Here is a 20,564-nt window from a genome sequence, read left to right as displayed (position 1 = left end):
GTGGCTGCTTCTAAACTTTCCTCTGTGTCAGGTTAATCAGAGAGGAGTCCAGGGCTCTGAGTTCAGCTGTTAGATGTTGTTTCTACAATTGTACATATTTGTTTTCGTAGAAAATATGTATAAAATCTGCGTATAGTATGAGGTATTCCTAGCAAATACAGACATGGAATAGGCTTGCAACAAGTTTGTGATCTAAAAGGTGAGTGCACATCAGAGATGCCTGAATGCCTCCAGAGGCATTGCTTTTGAGTGAAATCCTCTAGTTATTGAAATGTTCCATGCAGCCCTGTTTATGCTTAGACATAGTGTGAAATATCAGTGCTTTTGTGTGAGAGAAGGAATAGATATAGTATTATTTTTATATAAGCTTGGCTAAAAATTTCTTTTGTGGGTTATTTTTTGTTTTTCTTCTGCTTTGGAAGTTTCTTTAAACTTTTCTTATTTTCTTTAAAAGTAAGATAAAATGGACCGATATCAAAACAATCTCAGTAATCCTGACATGAAAGAGCCAGTTCTGTTTGAACATTTAAAGAAGAAAAAACCAAACCAACCTTTGAAGAGCTGGAATAATTAATCTCTTTTATTTAAATCTGCTAGCAGGTTGGAGTGGAATAGCTTAGGTGTGTCTTCACACCTGGAAATAATAATTGATCAATTTTAGCAGGCCTGGATCTTCAACAGTCTAAAAGTTAAAGCATTACTCCATTCATAGATGGTGTTCTGACAAGTTAAAAACAACCCATGGTTCTATAAATGGAAGAGAACAGAAAGTATCAATCTCAATCTCTAAATAGCTCCTGTTTCCACTCTTTTAGAGTGCTTGCTTTGTCTGAGAATCTAATCTCCTGATCAAAGGAGAGTTGTCTTAGCAGCAGTGGCTGAGAAATAGTTTTAAAGCATACCGAATATATGCCATCAGAGAGCTTGTGCTCTGTTGGGATCTGAATGCAACCTCTACCCAATTTATAAATTGTGGGTTTGAGAGGAAAAATGTGCCCTTTAGCTTTGGACAATTTCTGGAGCAGTTGGAAGTTCATTGAGTAAGGAGAGTGAACATTATTGCCTCTTCATCCATTTAGAGCCTTTCACAAAAGCAGCACTGCTTGAAACTCAAACCTTTTCTAAATGCCATCTGAACCAGACCATTTTCTGGTCAAGCCGTGCAACTAAAATGAGACTGCTGAAACAAGTTAGAGACTCCACATGCTAAGTGAACATTATCATCCCACCTGTGTAGGACTCAACAGTTCAGGCAAAAGCTTAGTTCTCTAATTAATTACAAGCAGAAGGCTGTTTCTACTTCAAGTTTATCCAGTTGTATTAAATTATATCTTCAGGATTCTACAAATCATTATCTGCTGCTGCCTCTGTAAGAATTTGGCATCAGTTTGTGACAGATGAAGCAGGATCTGTGTTTCTTTGTAGACTTTTCCCACTGCCTTTGTGAGCTTATTCACCCTTTAGCCAGGCACGTTCTTTGAGTGTAGCATCAACTTTGGGTGTTCAGTGCCAGTAAAATGGTATTCATTTGCATGCAGATAACACTTGGTGTTCTTCCTTCTTCCCTCCACAAACTGTATCCCGTGAAGGGTGAATTCAAGACTTCTTAGATACACAGAAGAAACTTAATTTGCTACAACAAAGCAAACTACACTTCACTGCTTGTATTAAGTAGCAGTTTTGTCAGACTCAGTAGGCAAGTTCTAGCTGGAAATATACCCTCAGCTGACCTTCATCCATAAAGGCAATTCATCCAGGGTGTCCCTGGTGCTGCTTGCTTTCTGGAGCCAGAAGCCTCCTTTCCCTGAGTTTTCATGGATTTTTAAATAATTTGTGATGCACACGAGTTTTTTAACTTTGGGCTCTTGTTTCTGTTTAGCTTTTCAATGTTCCCGCCGTGGAGGAGAGTTGAAGATTTCCGTGCGCAATGACGGAAGAGTTGACATTGCAGGGCAAACTGCTGTTGTATTAAAAGGAAACCTGATTTTCTGAAGGAATTGACACCAATCTCCCTCTCCTCTCACTAATCACTAATCTCCATGATACTCTGATTATGATGGTTTTGTCTCAGCTCTAGGCAGTGAATCACTACTGTTCTCAAAAGTCTTAGATTACTCATTATCCATTTTTAAAATTACTTGAAAGTACTCACTTCTGATCTTCAAGGTCCTTGGTATTCTTCACTTCCATCTTGCCACTTCCTATGTACACTGACCTATGAAAATGTTTGAGTGCAGCTATCTCATTTTTCTGCTTTTAAATCATTCTTCTCTTGATTTCCAAATTCCATGTTAAAAGCCCTTACTGCTTCCTGGATTAAACTGTAAACACCTGTTTGATAAAATAATCAAACGTTTCCCATGTTGATAATTTTTCATGACATCTGAATTAATTTTTTAAAAAAGTGGTATTTTCTCTGCTATATATTGAAATGACAGCCATGTTCATCAACTTATTTGAATTAAAATATGAAAAAATATAAATGGTTTAGAAACGTACCTTGTGGTTCTCTTTTATGAACAGTATTTTTCAAAGTTGAATGGTATTGCCTTTGATCATAGCACTAATGCTTAGTCGATACTTTTAATTAAAGGTTTAGAAGAAAGATTTAACAGATTGACATTGTGATGCACATAAAGCTGATTAAGATCTGAAAGGAAACTTTATTGGTTACAGCAATGTCGATTACTTTTCCAAACCTGAAGATTTTCTCCTAAACTAAACGTTTCTTGTATAATCTTCATGAAGTGTGCTGCTTTAGATTTTGTTACCATGATGTTGTCTTTCACTGGATTAATTAGGAATATGGAACTTTCAGTTACTCTAGCTAAAACTGTTTTCCCTTTCAAGTCACTTCTGTCCTAAGCTTTGCTTTAGTTCTTTGCAATATTTCAGGGTGAAGTGTTTTGAATTCAAAAGACAGTCTCATACTATGGGAACAGTTGGATGTCATCCCTTTATAAATCATGAGGAACTTAGCTGTGCCAAGTTCCCTTTCTTCCATTTACTTTGGATTTTATCAGAACTTGTTACTTACATCTTACTTAAGTCCAAGTAGCTGGACAAGTAGTAAGAGTGTGAGAATCTTAGAATTAACTTAAACAGAACTTTCTATCTCCAGCAGCTACAAAGAACATACCAAAAAAGTGATTTAAACGCACTACTCAGCTCAGGGGCTAGGTGGCAAGCAAAAGCAGTCCAAATGGAAATGCACGTTCTTCTCCTGTATTCAGTCTTGCTGAAGTTTGTGGAGCTGAAATATGATTTATAGATGTGGATGTATTATCAGGTGCAAATCACAGCTGTGGAGGCAGCTCAGCAGCCCGGCTGCTACGGCAGCTTTAGCCTTGGCCTCCTCTAGCCACAGCTCGGATTGTTCCCTTTCTGGCAGGGGACCTGGATCTTCTGGAGCAGCAGTGCTGCAGCCTTGTGGTGCTGCATTTAATTCTTCTTCTTGCCTTAGACAAAGACTGAACCTGGCCCATAATCGGAGATGCTTGTGGAAAAAAAGCCTTCCTTAGGAATATAAATGAACTAAAGAACCAGTTATTGTTCACCCATCCACATTTAACAAATAGACAGTGCAATTATTTGTTTTACTCAAGAGGACTAATAATGAACAAAGTCCATACATTTTAAAAAGGCTTGTTACATAAATTTCCTGACCAAACAAATATCTTTGCTGCTTAAAGCTTTTTTTTTTTTTTTTAATAGTTTACTACTACTTTGTTTCTTTTCAGGGTAGAAAAATCACCAGAGCTCAGGTGGGAGGCTATGCAGTAATGTGTTTGTAATCAACATATTAGTTAATCAACCATGATTTATTAATGATGAATTAATTATACCTGATTGTGCAGTTCTGCTGCCTAAATGGAGCTTTAAAGGAGTTATTTTATTAATCATCATTGTCTAATTGCAGACACTTACAGAAAGATTGCTAATTAAACATGCAACCATATGCAAAACAAGTAAGGCTGCTGAGAGTGGCAAGAAAAAGAGCACTTATTTTCTGAGAAGCAACTTTATTCTCATGAAATGTTGTGTAGCTGACCTGGTGATCCTGATTATTCACTAAGATTTATTTTAATATATTGCACATTTTCAGTTAACAGTAAAGGAAATTAGTTGTTGTGACAAATTCTGTTTTTCCCAGTACAAAAAATAGGTTGTGCAAACTTAAAGATTATTTAGAATTTGTGTGGCCTCGTTTCACATCTTTTGTAAAGGATTTGTTTAGTGTTTCTGGTGCAGAGGATTTGCAGAAATGTTTTGTGCTGCTCTCTTAATTAGGACTGGTGGCATAGAGATGTGTTGAACCAAGAGCAAATTACGTGAAGGGCAATACAATTCCAAAAATTCCTGTGCACTTGAGTGTTATTTATTGTGAGACTGTCCAACAGAAGTTTCAGGCCACTGTAAGGCTGGAGTAAATCCACGGCTACATTCAACAGCCCAGACATGAACATTTAAATGCACATTTGCTTATTTTGCTTCTTTGGCAAAGTGTGTCTCTGCAGAGGCACTGCTCATGTAGGGGCCAGGAGGAAAGCACATAGCCATGAGGAGGGAGGCAAAACAAGAAACATTAGTGAGCAACAGAAAACATACAAGTTTATTGCTGTGGAAATGAATGTCGAGCTAAAAGGGTTGTAAAGAAAATGGGAAGCCATTTTTTTATTCAATAAGCCATTTAACAGATTTGCTTAAAGGATTCATGAAAATGCTTTGCATTTCTTTTGTATTATTTAGATGAGAATAGACAGAAAACATACATTTAAAGTTGTTATTAAATTTGGAAAATTTTGCAGGAGGAAATTAAAGACTTCATGAATGTGCACACAGCAAGAGGTCATAGAAAGGAGCCATGTGTTCCATAAGGGATGGGATGGGAAATTAACAACAGATGAGGCAGTTATTTGTGGGAAAGGAAAGATTTCTTCGTCTCAGTATTCATCAGAATGACAGGGAAGCACACCGGGAACAGAGGGAACCTTCCCAGAAGTAAAAAAATCCCCTAAATTAAAATAAAGAGCGATGCTTGGTCAGGTAAAAATTAAATTAGTTCAATTAAAAACTGAAAAAATCTGCCAATTAAGCACATTTGATTTTCACATCTATTTTTTTTCCCCCAGAGGAGTAAATCTGTCTTGAAATTAATTAAGAGACTTAAACAAAACACAGAACAAGGGATTTTTATCAATTGCTGAGTCATTGTCCTTTTATTTCCTGACATTTACTGTCAACCATAAATAAAAATTTCCAAAGAATAGGAAAGTGAAAGAACAAAATCTGGTATATGACAGATAGTCAATAGTGTGTATGGTTTTTTTTCCTAGGAAGTTTGTTTTAGACTAAGACATTTAGATATAATGTCTAAAACAGAATATTTAAAAATAAACATTTCTAACTCGATTGGTTTCTTTAGTGAGAGGTGCACTTTTACTTGGGTTTTGCCTCACTGATTGGCAAAGAAGGATGTTCCTTGGGTTTTAATGCTGCGATTCATATAAACCCAAGTTTTATTCACTTTGCAGTGTTCTGTGACTTTTTTTGGTGATACACGCAAACCAAGAAACTACTTTTCTGTATGTCATTTTTGTCCTGTTAAGAGTTGCAGAGTAGATAAGATACACCAGGCAAATCCAAGGAAAATTCTCCAGAACAATTCTCTAGAATTTTGAAGAGGCAGAAGTTTTAAGGAAATGAAGGAGGTTTGTGCCAAGCAAGAGGTGTAATGCCTGTGTAGAGACTGTAGAATGTGAGCACTGTTCAAACCCTGAAGGGCAGAATGTCCCTGTTTGCCACCAGTTGATGTCAATGGTGCAAAGACAGTTTGGATGATGTGGGAGTCGGGTTGAAAGATGTTAGGCCAGAGAAGAGATAATGTAGATCATAGTAGAGCTGGAGCAGGGTGTGAGGTGCAACAAACCCAGGAACCTGAGTTTAAATTCAAATATATTCTCTACTGACCTTTTGCCGTGCTTTGGATCCAAACCAAAGGGGAAGTGCCCATCCTACCAAGCTCAACTCAGGTGGGAAATTCCATCTGGAGGTCTTGAAATTTTTTTTCTGTTTCAGAAAGCTTCCTTTCTCCATAATTATTTATGGCTGTAAACAGAAAGAAATTGTAATCTTAACAACTATGATAATTTCAGTCACCCATATTCGGGAAGAAATGGCTCATTCCTGAACAATATAATTCTGTTTTAAAAACAGACTTTTGGGCTTTATTATGTTTATATGTAGCAGCTTTCTGAAGATGTCTGATTGACTTCCATATTTAACATCACAGCCTCTGAACTGTATTTTTAAGGATTATGGGCATTAAAACTTCTGGAAACCTTTCAGTAGTTAGCTAATAGCAAAAATGAACAAAGTACCCTCTTAATAAAAAACTGCAGGCACTTTTTCAATAGAGTTACAATTTCAGCAGAAAAAAAATGTAGATTAAAAGGAAACACCTGCTCCTGTAAATTACTATGCTGCAGGTACCAACCCAGGAGACTCTGCAGATGGTTCTGTATTTGCAAACCTGACCTCACCACCCCTTCATCAATCTCTCACTGATTGATTCTCTCCAAAGCAGAACACACCATATCCCAAGGTACTAGATGACACCTTTGAATTAAATTAGTTCCAGACAGAATACCAGTTAATTGGTATTTCTATTGAATTTTGGAAGTTCTTAACAAAGGTTTCGGTTGTCTTATCAAGCACTAGCACCGACTGAAGAATAATACAGTCAGTTCCAGGAAGCGCTCCAAAGGGAATTATACTTTAGGAGGTGTAATCTTTGCTACATTTCCTGCTGATTGGGAGTGTGGATTAAGTTGTGCTATGCCCTTGTATTTTGAGATGGACAAAAAGAAAGTGGGATCTTGATCCTTAGAACAGTACAATATGAATTTATCGCTTCTGTTAGCCTTTCCTGCCAGCCAAGGAAAAGTAGGAGATATCATAAGTTCTGGGTGTTTGTTTCCCCTCCTCAATTGTTTTCAGATGTTATTCTTTTAGTGAGACCTGAGACTGATTATGCCAGTCTTTTCTTAACTAGGAGAAATTTTCTTGCATGCTTCTTCCAACTGGACCTATGCAAAGGCCTTGTGCAATGTATTGAGACCTTATTGCTTTGGGAGAGAAAACATTAACACCATTTCTGGAAAACAGCCTTGCTGAAAAAAGTGGAGACAAGCTTGTGTTCCCTGTCTACATGACACACATGTTCCTGTTTTGTCACCCATATTCCTCAAAAGTTTTCCTAGGGTTTCACTTTAATAGCATCCCTAATTTTTCAAACTGATAGCAGCTTTATTTGAGACATTTTTCACTGAGTCTGAATTACACAAATATAATTATTACTGTACTCAGACATTTTTTATAAATTAGAAGGGAAAAAAGTAATATGTATCTTTTTGCTTCTCAATTATATGTGAATAAGGCCAGCTGCAACAGAAATAGAGCTGCCTTCTTGCATTTTTTGCTGGAGTTGAAGTCCATGAGTAGTTGATGACATAAACGATGATGTATGCAATTAAATGAGGATGATTGTGTAATTTATTTTGTATGGAAACAAGGAAACTTGTATAAGGGAAGTGGCTGAAAATACTTCTGTAAAAAATTATTACAACTTCTAATTTGAAATTTCCACTGTGATAATAATTAAGTCTGAGAAAACTTTCCAATCCTCGAGTTCGTGTAATTCAAAAGAAAACTACGGTGAAATCCTATAGAATGCTGACATTCAAGACTCTTGAAATCCTGAAATAATTAGGAATTAAAAGAAGCAATTAGCTTCACGGGAGTAAAAAACAAACAACAAGCTTTTTGGTATCAAATGTTCAGTCCTTTTGCTTTATACATGGGGTGAAGTGAGATTTTTGCTGTTCTAGCCATGGCTTATCACTTTGTACCTGATGGGAAACATTGTCCTTTGTGCATTCTAAGCCCAGTACTATCTATTAGCAGGCATGACATTAAGTGTTTCTTTATTCACAACTGCCTTTCCTGGTAGCTTTTAGAATACACCCATCACATCCAATTTGTGAGAGCTCGCAAATGTGACACTTGGGAGAGCTGAAAATCCGAAACATCAAATGTTACCATGTGCCTAACTAGAACATCTTAATCTTTTAGAATTGCCTTTCTTTTGATGGGGAAACCTCTGTGGCGTCCTGCTGTTCATCCAGACAAAAGAGCAGATGTGGAATATGAGTGTGTGCATGGGCGCTCAGCTGTCTGGGCAGGGCGCAGACCAAGAGAGCTACAAGAGTTCCTCCTTAATTTGGAAAGCAGTAATTGCAACATCAGCCCTTAGTATAAACTTTTACTTAAACTGACTGAGGATTACTTAATTTGCATAACAGTTAAATTGTAAAGTAAAAATCTAATGGTAAAGTACAATAAAAATGAAGTGAGATCTATATATATTTTGTATATTTTATATGTGTGTATATATATATATGTAAATATATCTACCAATTGGTTTTAAGGTTTACTTTTCTTTTACTCATATACTTGATCCTTGCCATTTTTCAGTAAGTTTCAAATTTCAGCAAATAAAGATAACCTTATTGTAAAGGGTTTTTTTTAAAAAGCAAGTAAAATTGGACTTATGGAAAATACAGAGATTGAACACACGCCCTCGCAGATGAGGTGAATGCTCTGCTTTCGTTAACAAGTCACTTTCTAGTTCACAGCATTATGTATTGGGGTCCTGGACAATCAAACCTTACTGCTATTTTTACCTTTGGATACTGGATTAGTCCCATTAGCTGCAGTAGGATTACAGAAACACATGAAGTTAAGCATGCATGGGAAATTAGTATACAGAACATCAAATCAGAATTCACATTTTCTTTCGTAATGAGATTTTTGTAAGACTTTTCTTCACTTAACCTTCTAAAACATTGTCATGGCATATTTATGTGATAATTCTTACATATTTCTAAAAGAAAAGAAACTGAGTCTGCAGTAGGGTATTTTAAAACGTAGTATGCCCTTATGGACATACAATATTTAAAATGCCATGAGAGTGGATTTTTGATTTACACAACTGAATACATTAAATCTGAATTGTATATATCAACAGCATTTGATCCATTATTTAAATAATTTAGGTGATTAAATATATATTATTCTGCATTTAAATAATTTAACTGATTATATATATTCTATATGTTTTATATATATATTTTAATAGAAGTGCCTAGAAGAAGGCACTTAGCTGAGAAAATTGAATTGAAAAAATTTTACTAGATATGTTATTAACTGAGAGAATTTTTCTCTTTCATAATTGTGAAGCAACACTTGACAGTTCATATCCTTGAAAATGTTACTGAAAGTACTGTCACTTCTTATTTGTACCTTTATTTTCTTGGTGGTTATATTTACTTTCTGTATTTCTTTAGTGCAAAAGTGAAAGTTAAGAATGCTTCCAAATAAATATCTGGGCTTCATGGCTCTTACCCCAGAAATGCTCTTGTGAAACACTCTGAAAACTGATAGGAAGTACATTTATGTAACAGTTTTGCAAATATATAAAGTGAAGGATAATCGACCAAAGTCTCATTTGTGTAACAGCTTTGACCCATTAGGGGCTTTTAAATCATGCATCACTGACTTCAGGGTTGCTGTTGTCAAGCTACTTACAGATCCTAGTTAAATCAGGCATTTAGTATTTTTGCCCTCATTCGCTTTTGTTTACCAGCAGGAGACAAAATATTTAATTAGTTTCGGGGCACTTATAATCTCCTCTGGGCCAGCTCCAGCCACAAAGCTGGACGCCACTCCTGAGTTAATTCCAGCCAGGCTGGCCCTTCCTCTACAACATATGGGTAACCTCCAAGCCTTTAGCAAAAGTTGCAACCAAACTATTAGAGGGGTGGGACCTCCCTGCTGGGAAAATACTGCACCACAAAGCGAAAAGGGGCCAGCGTCACCAGTGGAGGTCAAGGCAACACTTAGACCAAACAGCATCTGGCAAACTGTGCCAAGTAGAAATCAATGAGAAGCAGGGCACTGGGTAGTAATTTTATGCCTGTTTACACAAGAAAATAACTCCTTCTGAAGTGAAAAATGATTTTATAAAAAGCTTACAGCATCCTATGGCATCACTCTCATCATTGTTCCTTCATGTATTCTTATTACAGTCGATAAACTGTGGCACCATCTATACACAATTTTGTTTTGGGTAAACAACATTAATTATGTTTTTGGGAGATGAGGAGTTTTGAGAGTCTTCTTCCTAATTGGCTAGGAATCAGCTGTATAACTAATTCATTTCCAAGGTGCACTACATTCTCTTCTTCACATTACAACAATGAGTCAGAGGGCATGAGAAGAAATAAAACAAAGGACAGTTCCTAATCTTATGGACCAAGTGTTCCTGCCACTGTAAACTGTTGCAGCTCAGTCCACTTGAAACCTTCCCATGTTTTATTATTATCACTTTCTGTTGCTGCCTGCCTCTCTGCTTTTATCTCATCTTGTGGCCCTTGTTTTTCCCCATTGCCTTTCATTGCTTTTCTCTTTTTCCTGAAATTCCAGGTGCTGGTGTCTAATACTGTAAGCAGACTGCCATTCAATTCAGTGAGTTTACTTAGGGCGGAATATCAAATATACTCAGGTCTTTAGAGGCTCATGGCATTAGACACCATGTTTTATCCCACACAGAGCTTCTTCCTTATGTACTTTTCCGCTTCTCAAAATGGGGACCATTCCCTATGGCTTTTGTTTTTTGTCTACTCATCAAGAAGTATTTCTCTTTTCAACAATTTCAACACTCACTTTCATCCTTAAACTAGCTTGTATTGTTCTGCACATTAATTATTTCTGTACTTTGAGTGAAGCAGTATGCAGGTTGCAAAGTCTTTACGGTACAGAAACTTTACGCAAGCCGTAGTGTCCCATAAGTGGATTGCAGCACTCACTTTCGCATCTCCTTGTTCTTGTGGCTACAGGTGTAGGGAAGATACCAGCTTCAGTCTCAGGTCTTTATGCCTCTTGGTAGAGAATAGACAATAGACAGTGACTTTTCACTGTAGGAAAGAATGGAGAAAATCAATGTTTTTGGTGGAAGGAATAAAAATCTGAATGTTCAGAGTGGCTGTTATTGGTCCTGTCCTGCGGACATTTGGCACACGAGAGAGAAAACCTTACTGGAAATGAGATGGATTAGCTGTTCATGTCTGGGGAGAGAAACAGTGCTTTTACTCAGGGAGTGCATTTATTTCGCAGTTACAAATTATGCAGAAAAGTTTTAATATAATAGGTAACATGCTGCAATTTTTTTGTCTCCTTTGAAGTACATCAAACTACTTGTTTGACCAAAATCTGCATGTACAACCAGTGTTTTTGTTTGTTTGACTGTAAATAAGATTTTTTTCTGATGAGGTATTTGGGAAGCTCAGTGGGAGCACATTCTTACACTCCTCTCCTTTGATACCGTGACACACCTTTTATATCTCCCTTTGTCTGCTTCCCTTTGTCCCTCAAGGGTAAACAGAAAGCTCCACTCCTGTAACAGCTGTCTCTTCCCTAGGCTGTGATAAAGTCAGTTCATTGCCAATACTAAAGTCTGTAGGTACTGTATGAACAGATTTAGTTCTCCTGTGTTTCAGGAAGACAACCGCCAGATATTAAGAGAAAAAGGTTTATCAGAAAATAAAAAGGGGTTGTGTTTTCACACCTTGGTATTTGATGATCTTAAACTGCTGGCTAGGGAGAGCCTTCTAGGGAAAGTGCTTTTTTGTTGTTCCATGATGAATTTCCAGACTATCTCTCAGCATAGTTACCCATTCAGTTTCTATTCTTAGGGCTTTTTGTAGGCTTTCTTCTCAGTTCCAAAGAAAAAAAAAATTAAAGGCTAACTCGTGAATGGTCTTGGTATTTTTTTAAATGTAGAGCAACTGAAATTGAGGGGTTTTTTTTAACAGTGATTGCAATAATGTTAATGTGTTTCTTGTGCTTCTGATGTCATAGCAAACAGGTAATTTAAGAGTTACTTACTACAGGGTAAGAAAGACTATTTTTTCACAAAGTTGGCATGGGAAACGGACTCAATCTAAGACTGCTGTGTTGCCTCCCTTGCTGGTGTTTGGGAGGAAGGAGCTCCTAGGGACAGGAAAGCCATAACACCACCTGATCCAGCAAAAGGTTGATCTTTCAGCAGGTAAAATGTAATAACAAATCATATCCTCTACTTGAGGTTGTCTGACCATGTCTATTGATTAAGGAAGAACACAGCTGATGTCCTTTTAGAGGTTTTGGTTCATCCATTCTTTGCCGCAAGCTTGGGATTTTTGGTTTTGTTTCATTTGTAGCACTGGTGGTGCTTCAGTGTCATGTGTCTCATTAAATTTAGCTACATTTAGAAACTTTTAAAAACAATTGTATGCATCCTAGTTAACATTTTCAGGTTCAAAAATTGTTGGCCTTTGGCTGTTGCCATCTCTGCAGAATCCATTTGGAACAAACATCTCTGGTTTGAGGCTAAATGGACCAGCAATTGTATTTGGAGGGCAGTGGGCACAGGGGTGAAACATGGGAGTTCACATCCGTGTAACCACAAAGATCCCCTTGTATTTTACAGAGGTGACTGTGATGCACAGGTGTGAGGAACGGGCAGGTTGGTAACTGGATGAGAGACTCCTGAAAAAGTTAGAGAAAGGGGAGGGGCCACAAGAGAGGGAAGGACTAAGGTAAGGTCCTCAGGACTAAGGTAAACAACCGCTGGAAAATTGCTCTCTCTAGAACCTGGAGCTGAACCCAAGAGTCCTGAGTTTATACTTCCTTCTGCTGCGAGGTAGCATGGTCAAATCAGCTGATTAAGTATGTCCCAACCATCTACTTGATCTTTCTAATCCTGAGGTACCTGATATCTGAAAAGGTAATAAATTGTCACTTGTGCTGCTAATTACCCTGTCAGAGGCTTTATAGAACAGGTTAGGAAAACATCTATCGGAGATCAAAAACCAGTAATTCCTGTCTGGAATCAGGAGGATAAACTAGATTCCTTCCCTCATCTGTTCCATGGTGCATAGCATGCATAGTGCTTTTAATAAGTCTCAAGCTATATAATAATGGAAGGTCTTTTCTGGAAGATTCTTGTCTCTCTGAGACTGAGTATATAGGAAAATAAAAGGTACTTAAAGAAACTGAATTACATCTTAAATAAATGGGATCTGCTCTTGCCTGTGTCAGAATGCCTATGTAATGCTTAACAAGTATTTTAAATTGTTTTTTGAATTTTTATTGCCCAGTGCTACTGGAAATAGTTCTGATCAGGTTAATTCACATCTGAAAGATAAACAGAGAGTCAGTATTTTACCCGGACTAGTCAGTTCAGCTGTGGAACAAACCTCCCACAGCTGTAGTGCTGTAGCAGCCAAGCTTCCTTGCACAGTTCTGGTGGAGCAGTGACCAGTGAACATTGTGCCAGGTCACCACGTGTGCCCTGGTGTGTTGTGTCTGTAGCTCCCCATGTGAAAAACATCAGGACAGCTTTTGCAGATTGCTGAGCGTGTGCAGGTGGAGTTGACCTTGATAGATAACTGTATTTTTAAGCACATGAGATGTAGGTGATAGTTGGAAAATTCACTGGCTTTGTAAATGAGCTTATTTTGCTGCTTTAGTGGTGCAGTGAGTTGCAATATCATTCTAAGTGGAAACTTCTTTCATGATCTGTCATGTGTGTATACAAAGGTACATAATGTAACCAAATTTAGTGTATAGTGTCAATGAGAAACAGCTCAGTGTTTGAGACATGTTCCTCTAGTAATGTGGTAAAAGGACTCCTTTCTCCTTTTTGGTTTTTTAAGAGGTTTCTGACCTCCTGTTGCAAAAGCATGCTTTCAAACAAAGTTATGTTGAAAGGGTGTTCTGTGCAGGATCACTGGGGAGAGCTCTGCTTTTTGAGCCTCACCTGAGGGAGGTGAGAAGGATAATGTGGAACAGAAGAGAAATGGGTGAATTGAGAAGTGGTAACTGGAGGGCAGTATGGCAGGTAGAGCCTTAAGTGTAGTTGGGGCAGTTACGTGAGCTTCTAGAAGGAAGAGCTTACCTCAGAGAGACTGAAGAGGAAAGTGAAATGTTCTAAGCACTTTGTAGGGAAGGGTGTCCAGTACCAGGGTGGGAAGGCCCAGGTGAAATGACTGCAAACTCCTCTTGCAGCTGTAGATTGTTGTTCCACTTCCAGTATTAGTTACTGTCTAAGTGTCCCTTCAGGATACAGCATTCTCTTGTGAATTGTTGGTATTGGATAGTCCTATAGCTGTGACAGGGAAAACAATGCAAATAACCAAGGCAGGAAAGGAAGTGATTCTGCGCACCATGGATTTCTAGCCTGTCTTGTGAGCTGAGTCAAATGTTACAAGAAATTGGGCCCTTAAGGATGGACATATTTTCATAGTTACCCACCTGCTCTTAATTAGGCAGCATACAGCATGCCAGTCTTTCTGCTTTGTGCAGGGTAAACTACAGTGGTGAGGAGTCTTGAGGCTTTTAGAAAGGATCTACCTGAGATGAAAGAGTTCTGGCTAGAAGGGAGAGGTAAGATTCTTGTTTCGATACATTGCTTGTATATGTTTTTTTTTAAATACAGGTAGAGAAAGTAGGGAGGAATTAGACTTCAACCAGAAGTACTGCCTTCATTTAATTTTAAATTTAGTATCTGGCTCCAGTCAATTCCCAGTAAAAGTAATTTGATTGTGTTTTCCATAGTAGTACAGGTGAAAGACATTCATCTCTTGGTGGGTGCTATGCTAATTGCATCTGAGTTTTTAACTTGGATACCTAGCAGACAATTTTGAATGGGTTTATGTATGTAGTCATAAATTCTGAAACTAGCTAATTTCTTTGATGGATTGAAACTCTGCTTTATTTTCCTAATACCAGTGGTGAGTTGAAGTTGCTAAAATAATCTGGTTTATGACTGAAATAGCATTATCTGTCTCTTGTTTTTCTCTGAGGAAAACATAATATTTTGATTAATTATACTGTTTTAGAATTAAAATATGACTCCAGAATAATGCTGCCAGGATCACTGAGTAGCACTAAATTGGTGCCTGCATAGTTAGAGATTCAAAGATTGAAATTTGAGCAACTGGGTAGACACAGAACTTCTTTCTGGTGATTCTGGTGTTTTTCTGGCTTGAGATTGTTTTATGACAAAAAAAAAAAAGAGTAAAAGGGAAATTTTTGAGAAATGGTTGATGTACAAAATGCATGAAACTAAATAAGTTGGGATTTAGAAAAGCTTTTAGCACCACAGTAGTTTATCACATCAGGATATATTAATAGCTTTTAAAAAATGTATAATAAAAATATTGATAATAATTTGAAAAAAATTTCAATCAGTAATATCTATGACAAATTGTTAAAAGTAAAGGGAGGAGGGAATAAAATTATGTAAGCACTAACTGAGACAAGCTGAAATATAGAGGAAATCAAACCAAGAGAAAGAAACCTGTGAAAATTCCAACTGATACCTTTTCTCTTATTCATTGAGCAATAAAGCAGATTATTTTTTAGTTTGAGGTAACATTGTCATAAGGCTATGCAAGGAGGCTGTGCAAATGAACTAAATTGGTGTGGATAAGACCTTCATACTTTTTGTATTTCTCTTTCATGAAGCAGAAACTTTATGAAATTTTAAGTGAGGAAAAGCAGGTATCTTGATCAGCCAGAGAGCATTTTTTAGCTTTGCCTATGAGCTATAAAATCCTGTTAGCAGTTTGTTATTAGTCTAAATGGATCTTGGCTCTTGTCCTGTGATTTGATAGTAAATCATTTAAGCTGAAGTTACAGTGTGTTCAGTAGGAGAGATAAATCACAGCTTCTCTCTTGAGATTGTAGCAGTATGTTAGTCAAAGCATGATAATGGCGGTGAATCAATTAGGAAGGGAAAATGAACAGCACTGTTGTGTGCTGTGCATTAGTGAAGTAAAATACAAAGTTTCTGAAGCACTGTGTTTTTCAGTATATTTGAAGTCTTTATTGTAATTTATACTGGCAGGATATATTAAGTTAAAGAAAACTGCTGACGTGTGAAAAAATACAATATTCTATTTTAAAGGGGAGTTTTTAGTATTTATGGTATGAAGTTAGCAGCACCCTTAAGATGAAGAGTGATTAATTACCTGAATTGAGTAATAGCTATTTCATGAGAACACACAATATTTGTTAACTTACAGAACACCTTAATTCTCTGGTGTTCTTTTACATGAAAAATCATTTGAGATTCATTGTAAGAGACGAAGGGTTTAACTAACAAACTTCGTTGGGATAGAAGGCTGCAGTAGCACTAAAACATGCTTTAGCAATAGCATGAAGGTCAGATGTGGATTTTCTTTTCTACCACACATGCGGTACTTCCCATGGAGCATCTTCAGAAACAGAAATCTCACAAATTCTAATTGCTGATCCTTTTGAGAAAGACATATGTTTCTGTGGGTTTTTGTAGGGAGCCGTTCTCACACAGATAATCAGAAATTGTCAGTCAGAAAGTGGCGTTTTAGCATGTGGTAGTAGCTCTTTATGTTTGGGAGAATAGGTCAGTGCACACAGATAGCAAAGTTGAACATTTCTAATGAAACGTGATGAAGTTGTACTTCTTTAAAAATTGAAGAAGTGGCATACATTTTGATAATGGAATAATGGAGACTCCCTACCCCAACTATCGTCTCTGTTCATGATCATTAGGATGCGGAATATTAAGAGCAGAGCAACTGGGCGTAACAGCCGACGTTCAACATCTGTCATGCTGGAGTCCATTAGTGTTCAATTGCATCCTATTGTTTTTGGATTATTCAACCTCATTTCATTGTCATTGCTTTTGCTAGGGATTAATCAGCTGTTTACAGCTACACCAAGTTTTGGAGTCATAATGAAAACAATTGAGCTATAGTTCTAAATATACAATGTTCAGTCTCTAATGAAAAAAGTTACTAATTTATGAATGCTGGTAACAATTTAATTAAGTTTGAAATCAATACAGATAATAAATCATTGTGTGGCAGGTTTTTTTTTTTCCTTTTGTGTACATCATAAAAAGATCATATGGTATTTCCTTGTAAGTTTATGTAATTATGATTTTAATAATACAAGTACAGTGAAAAATGTTTTGATTATGGGGCGTGGGTGTGTATATATGGTGGCTCCTCTGTTGTTTCAGTTGGTAGCAGAATTGATCCCTTGCTACCAGCAAGCAGATTTTTTTTTCATATCCTCTTTTATTCTTGTCACTTATATAGAGATATTACTAAAAAGACACTTTTAATTCACATAAAATATACATATATACTTTAATCTGGTGTATTAAAAAGGGCAGCTTTCAGGTGATTTGTATACTTGCATGTTTGTGTATATCACAACCTATCTATTTTTGCAATTATTAGATAAATCTGTAGCTACATTTTAACTGTTTAAATATATTTAAATTATTTTACTGACATTGAGTTTGCTGACAGACAAATATATAATCCCCTTTTTTCTCAAGATACTACTCTGGTTGAAATGTTGTGTACTTTATTTAAATTGTGAGTGCTGAAGGATTTCTAATAATTTGAGTTTACTTATTTTGGTACCATATGTGCAAAACAGTGGCTTGGCCACATATCTTTTAGCTCTTTCTCCTTTTTCGTTAATACAGTTATTTCTTCTATCCTCAATACTGAGCCAGAATTTTCACTTGTTTTAATGTATATTACTACAATGCACAGGGATTTTTTTTTTTCCCCTGAGTTGCAACAGATTATCCATTGAAAGGATCTTTTGCTTAACTGCCCAGTGTCTTGTGGGGCCAGCCAGACACTACTCCAGATGGCAAGTTGTTAGGGCTGGACAGAATGGCTTTGGAAGACTTCTCACCAGATGAAGGCTGTAATGTTGGGATTTTACTGTTTGGTTTTTTTTTCCCCCTGTAGTTCCCAGGGTGGGAAGGTGCTGGGATGGAAGCAGCGTGCCGCCCGCCCACCTGCTACCACCTGTTTAGCTTTTGCAGTTTCTATAAAGCCTCATCTTGTCTGCTCGACACAATCATTGCTGGCCAGCAGGAGCCAAGGAAAAAGAGATCTCTCCTAGGAAGTTACATCTTGAGATCGCAACCCTTCGCCATTGCAAAATTCTCTCCTAAACTGAATCAGAACTTCTCTCATTTGAAATAGCCATTTGGAGTTGTGCCTTTAATCCAGTAAGATCCTTCTTGGATTAAGCGGACCATTTTCTTCAGTAACATACATTTTGAGAATGGAGATTTTATTGTTTTGTCTCTCTTTGAGATTAAAGAAATTAAAAGAGTGAAAGCATAAGACATAAAAAAATTCTTTGTTCTTTCTTTAAACAATAAGAAACAATTTTCAGACATTTCCAGAAGAACCAGAAGAACTTTTATTTTATTATATTTTTTTTTTTTGAAGCTAAGAAAAATACTCCGTAGTTGATACTGGCAAACAGATTCAAGAGGTGCGAAGGCTACTCACATGCGTGCTTTCCTTACCCCTTTTTAGGTACTGAATTTTTGCTAGGTAATCTTTGTGTGTGTGAAAGTGAAGCTGCATCAAATATGAAAACCTGTAAATCCAGTCACCTGGACTCAGGTGTGGAGTCAGACACGCAGTGCCGAAGTGGAGCAGGCTGTGTTGTGAAGTGCAGTTCGGAAAGGATGGAGAACGCTGCCAAGAGAAGACTGGCTGCCAATGCCCGCGAGAGGAGACGGATGCAAGGACTGAACACAGCCTTCGATCGCTTGAGAAAGGTCGTTCCACAGTGGGGTCAAGATAAGAAGCTGTCCAAGTACGAGACTCTTCAGATGGCTCTGAGCTACATCATGGCTCTCACCAGGATCCTTGCCGAAGCTGAAAGGTACAGTACTGAGCGAGAGTGGATTAGCCTGCACTGTGAGCACTTCCATGCCGACAGCTACCACCACTACACGGCACAGAAACCGGCCGCGGACAGCGATCCTTATGCACAGAGGGTGTTCAGCTACCACCCTGAACACTTCCAAATGGCTAATTAGAACTTGTTGCCAGCTAAGAATATGCAGCAGGCCAGATGTGTAATTTAATAATTAGCAAGAGTTAATCTGCTTGACTAAGGTAATATTGGCATTATAATAGCTCATTCTTGTTTGCATCTTCTAGTAATTTGACAAAATAAATTTGCTCTGAGAACATAAAATCAAAAGGCATTTAAGATGATTGAATTTAGTTAATGCTGGTGGAAATCGTACTTTTAATTTTAAATATTTCTGACAGTTGTTTCCTAGTTTATCACATGTAATTGATGCTTTAATTAAATAAGGTTTTGGTCGTTTTTTTACGGTGATGAATCATGACAGTATTTCTACAGATCATGGGACAAGTTGACCCATGCTGTAACTGAATGGAATAGCACCAGAAATGAACTTCATTCCATGTTTTTATGTCAGCTTTAAAGTTGTTCTTTAGGTTTTTTTCGCATAAATGGTTCACCTGGAAAAACTTTTATAATGTGTTGGAGTTCTGGTCCTCAGAGAACTAACTTTCTTAAACTTTGTAAGTTTGACATATGGGTTCCGAAGTTGTGTAGGTTTGCTTTAATCCAATTTATGGTGTCTCTTGTATGCTCGAAAAAGAGCTAGTTTCAAGTAATGGAAGGAATGTTTTATTTTCAATGGTTGTAAAAACACGTGTGATTAAATACCATAAATGAGAATGCTTGCGTGAAAATAATCTAAGCTTCTAGATTTTTGTAGGCTTTAAATGATGGGATTTTCTTTTCTAATCTTGTGTTATCTGGAAACAATAACAGATTTTGTAAATCATAAATAAAGTGTTTTCTATGCTATGTCCTCACCAAATATCTGAAATTCCTGCCTTAGGAATCACTTACTAGTGGGTTTTCTACTCCAAATGTTACATTACTTCTATCACAATCCTGGCCGTTTTATGTGCTGAAGAACCAACCAGCAAATGATATTCGCTTCCCAGTTACACTAAGGATTGTATTTTATGTATGAGTTTGGGAAAAAAATGATGGAGCATTCTTGCAGAGCAGTTGAGTTCATTTCATCCCTGGTGATGTGCTGAATGGCCTTTTGTTTACTTGCTGCTTTCACTTGTGGGGGATAGAGGGGTCTGGGGAGAAAAGGCAGAAGAGGAAAGGAGGTCGGGAAGATGAAAAAACACGTAGGAGAGGATGGCTGGGAAGCAGATGTGTTTGTAGCTGGGTGTAGAGTGGGCAGAGGCTCAGCTGTCGGTGCCTGGCGTGGTGCCAGCAGACTGTGGAGCTGAAGGGTGCTTCTGCTAGTGCTGCTGAGGGGAGATTCCAGAGACAAGCCCTCCCTAGTGTTAGCTGAGAGAGGGAAGGAGAAAGGGAGCTGCTGTCCCACAACAGCTGGTGGTGGATTTCCAGCAGGGAAGGCTTGTGGGTTCCCTGCTGGCTGCTGCCATGTCTTGTATTTTAGGATTCTTTCAAATGACAAATGAGTAGCTTTGATAGGAGTTATTTTCGACAATTAAGCAGCTTTCAGAGAAGAACAAAGGCATTAATAGGAACTAAGCCCTGCTTGGGGGGGAGAGGGACTG

At 37.5% G+C, this 20,564-nt stretch overlaps 1 protein-coding gene across 2 annotated transcripts in view; it reads left to right on the top strand.

Annotated features, from left to right (window-relative positions):
• PBLD (phenazine biosynthesis like protein domain containing) overlaps positions 1-19,837 on the top strand; it is a 31,893-nt gene extending 12,056 nt beyond the window's left edge. Inside the window, exon 9 of one of the 2 annotated variants that reach the window (XM_010400751.4) lies at positions 18,504-19,837. In XM_010400751.4, the coding sequence (XP_010399053.2) occupies positions 18,504-19,015 (512 nt within the window). In that variant the 3' untranslated portion in view covers positions 19,016-19,837. Of the gene's footprint in view, positions 1-1,879; positions 2,615-18,503 lie in introns of those variants that run through there. The other variant, XM_020583884.2, reaches the window with a different exon arrangement.
• The last annotated feature ends 727 nt before the right edge of the window (positions 19,838-20,564 follow it).

This window comes from Corvus cornix, chromosome 6 (genome assembly GCF_000738735.6).
Source record: "Corvus cornix cornix isolate S_Up_H32 chromosome 6, ASM73873v5, whole genome shotgun sequence".
Taxonomy (NCBI): Eukaryota; Metazoa; Chordata; class Aves; order Passeriformes; family Corvidae; genus Corvus; species Corvus cornix.
The sequence above is the reverse complement of the archived record's forward strand: the minus strand, read 5'-3'. Positions and strand labels throughout refer to the sequence as shown.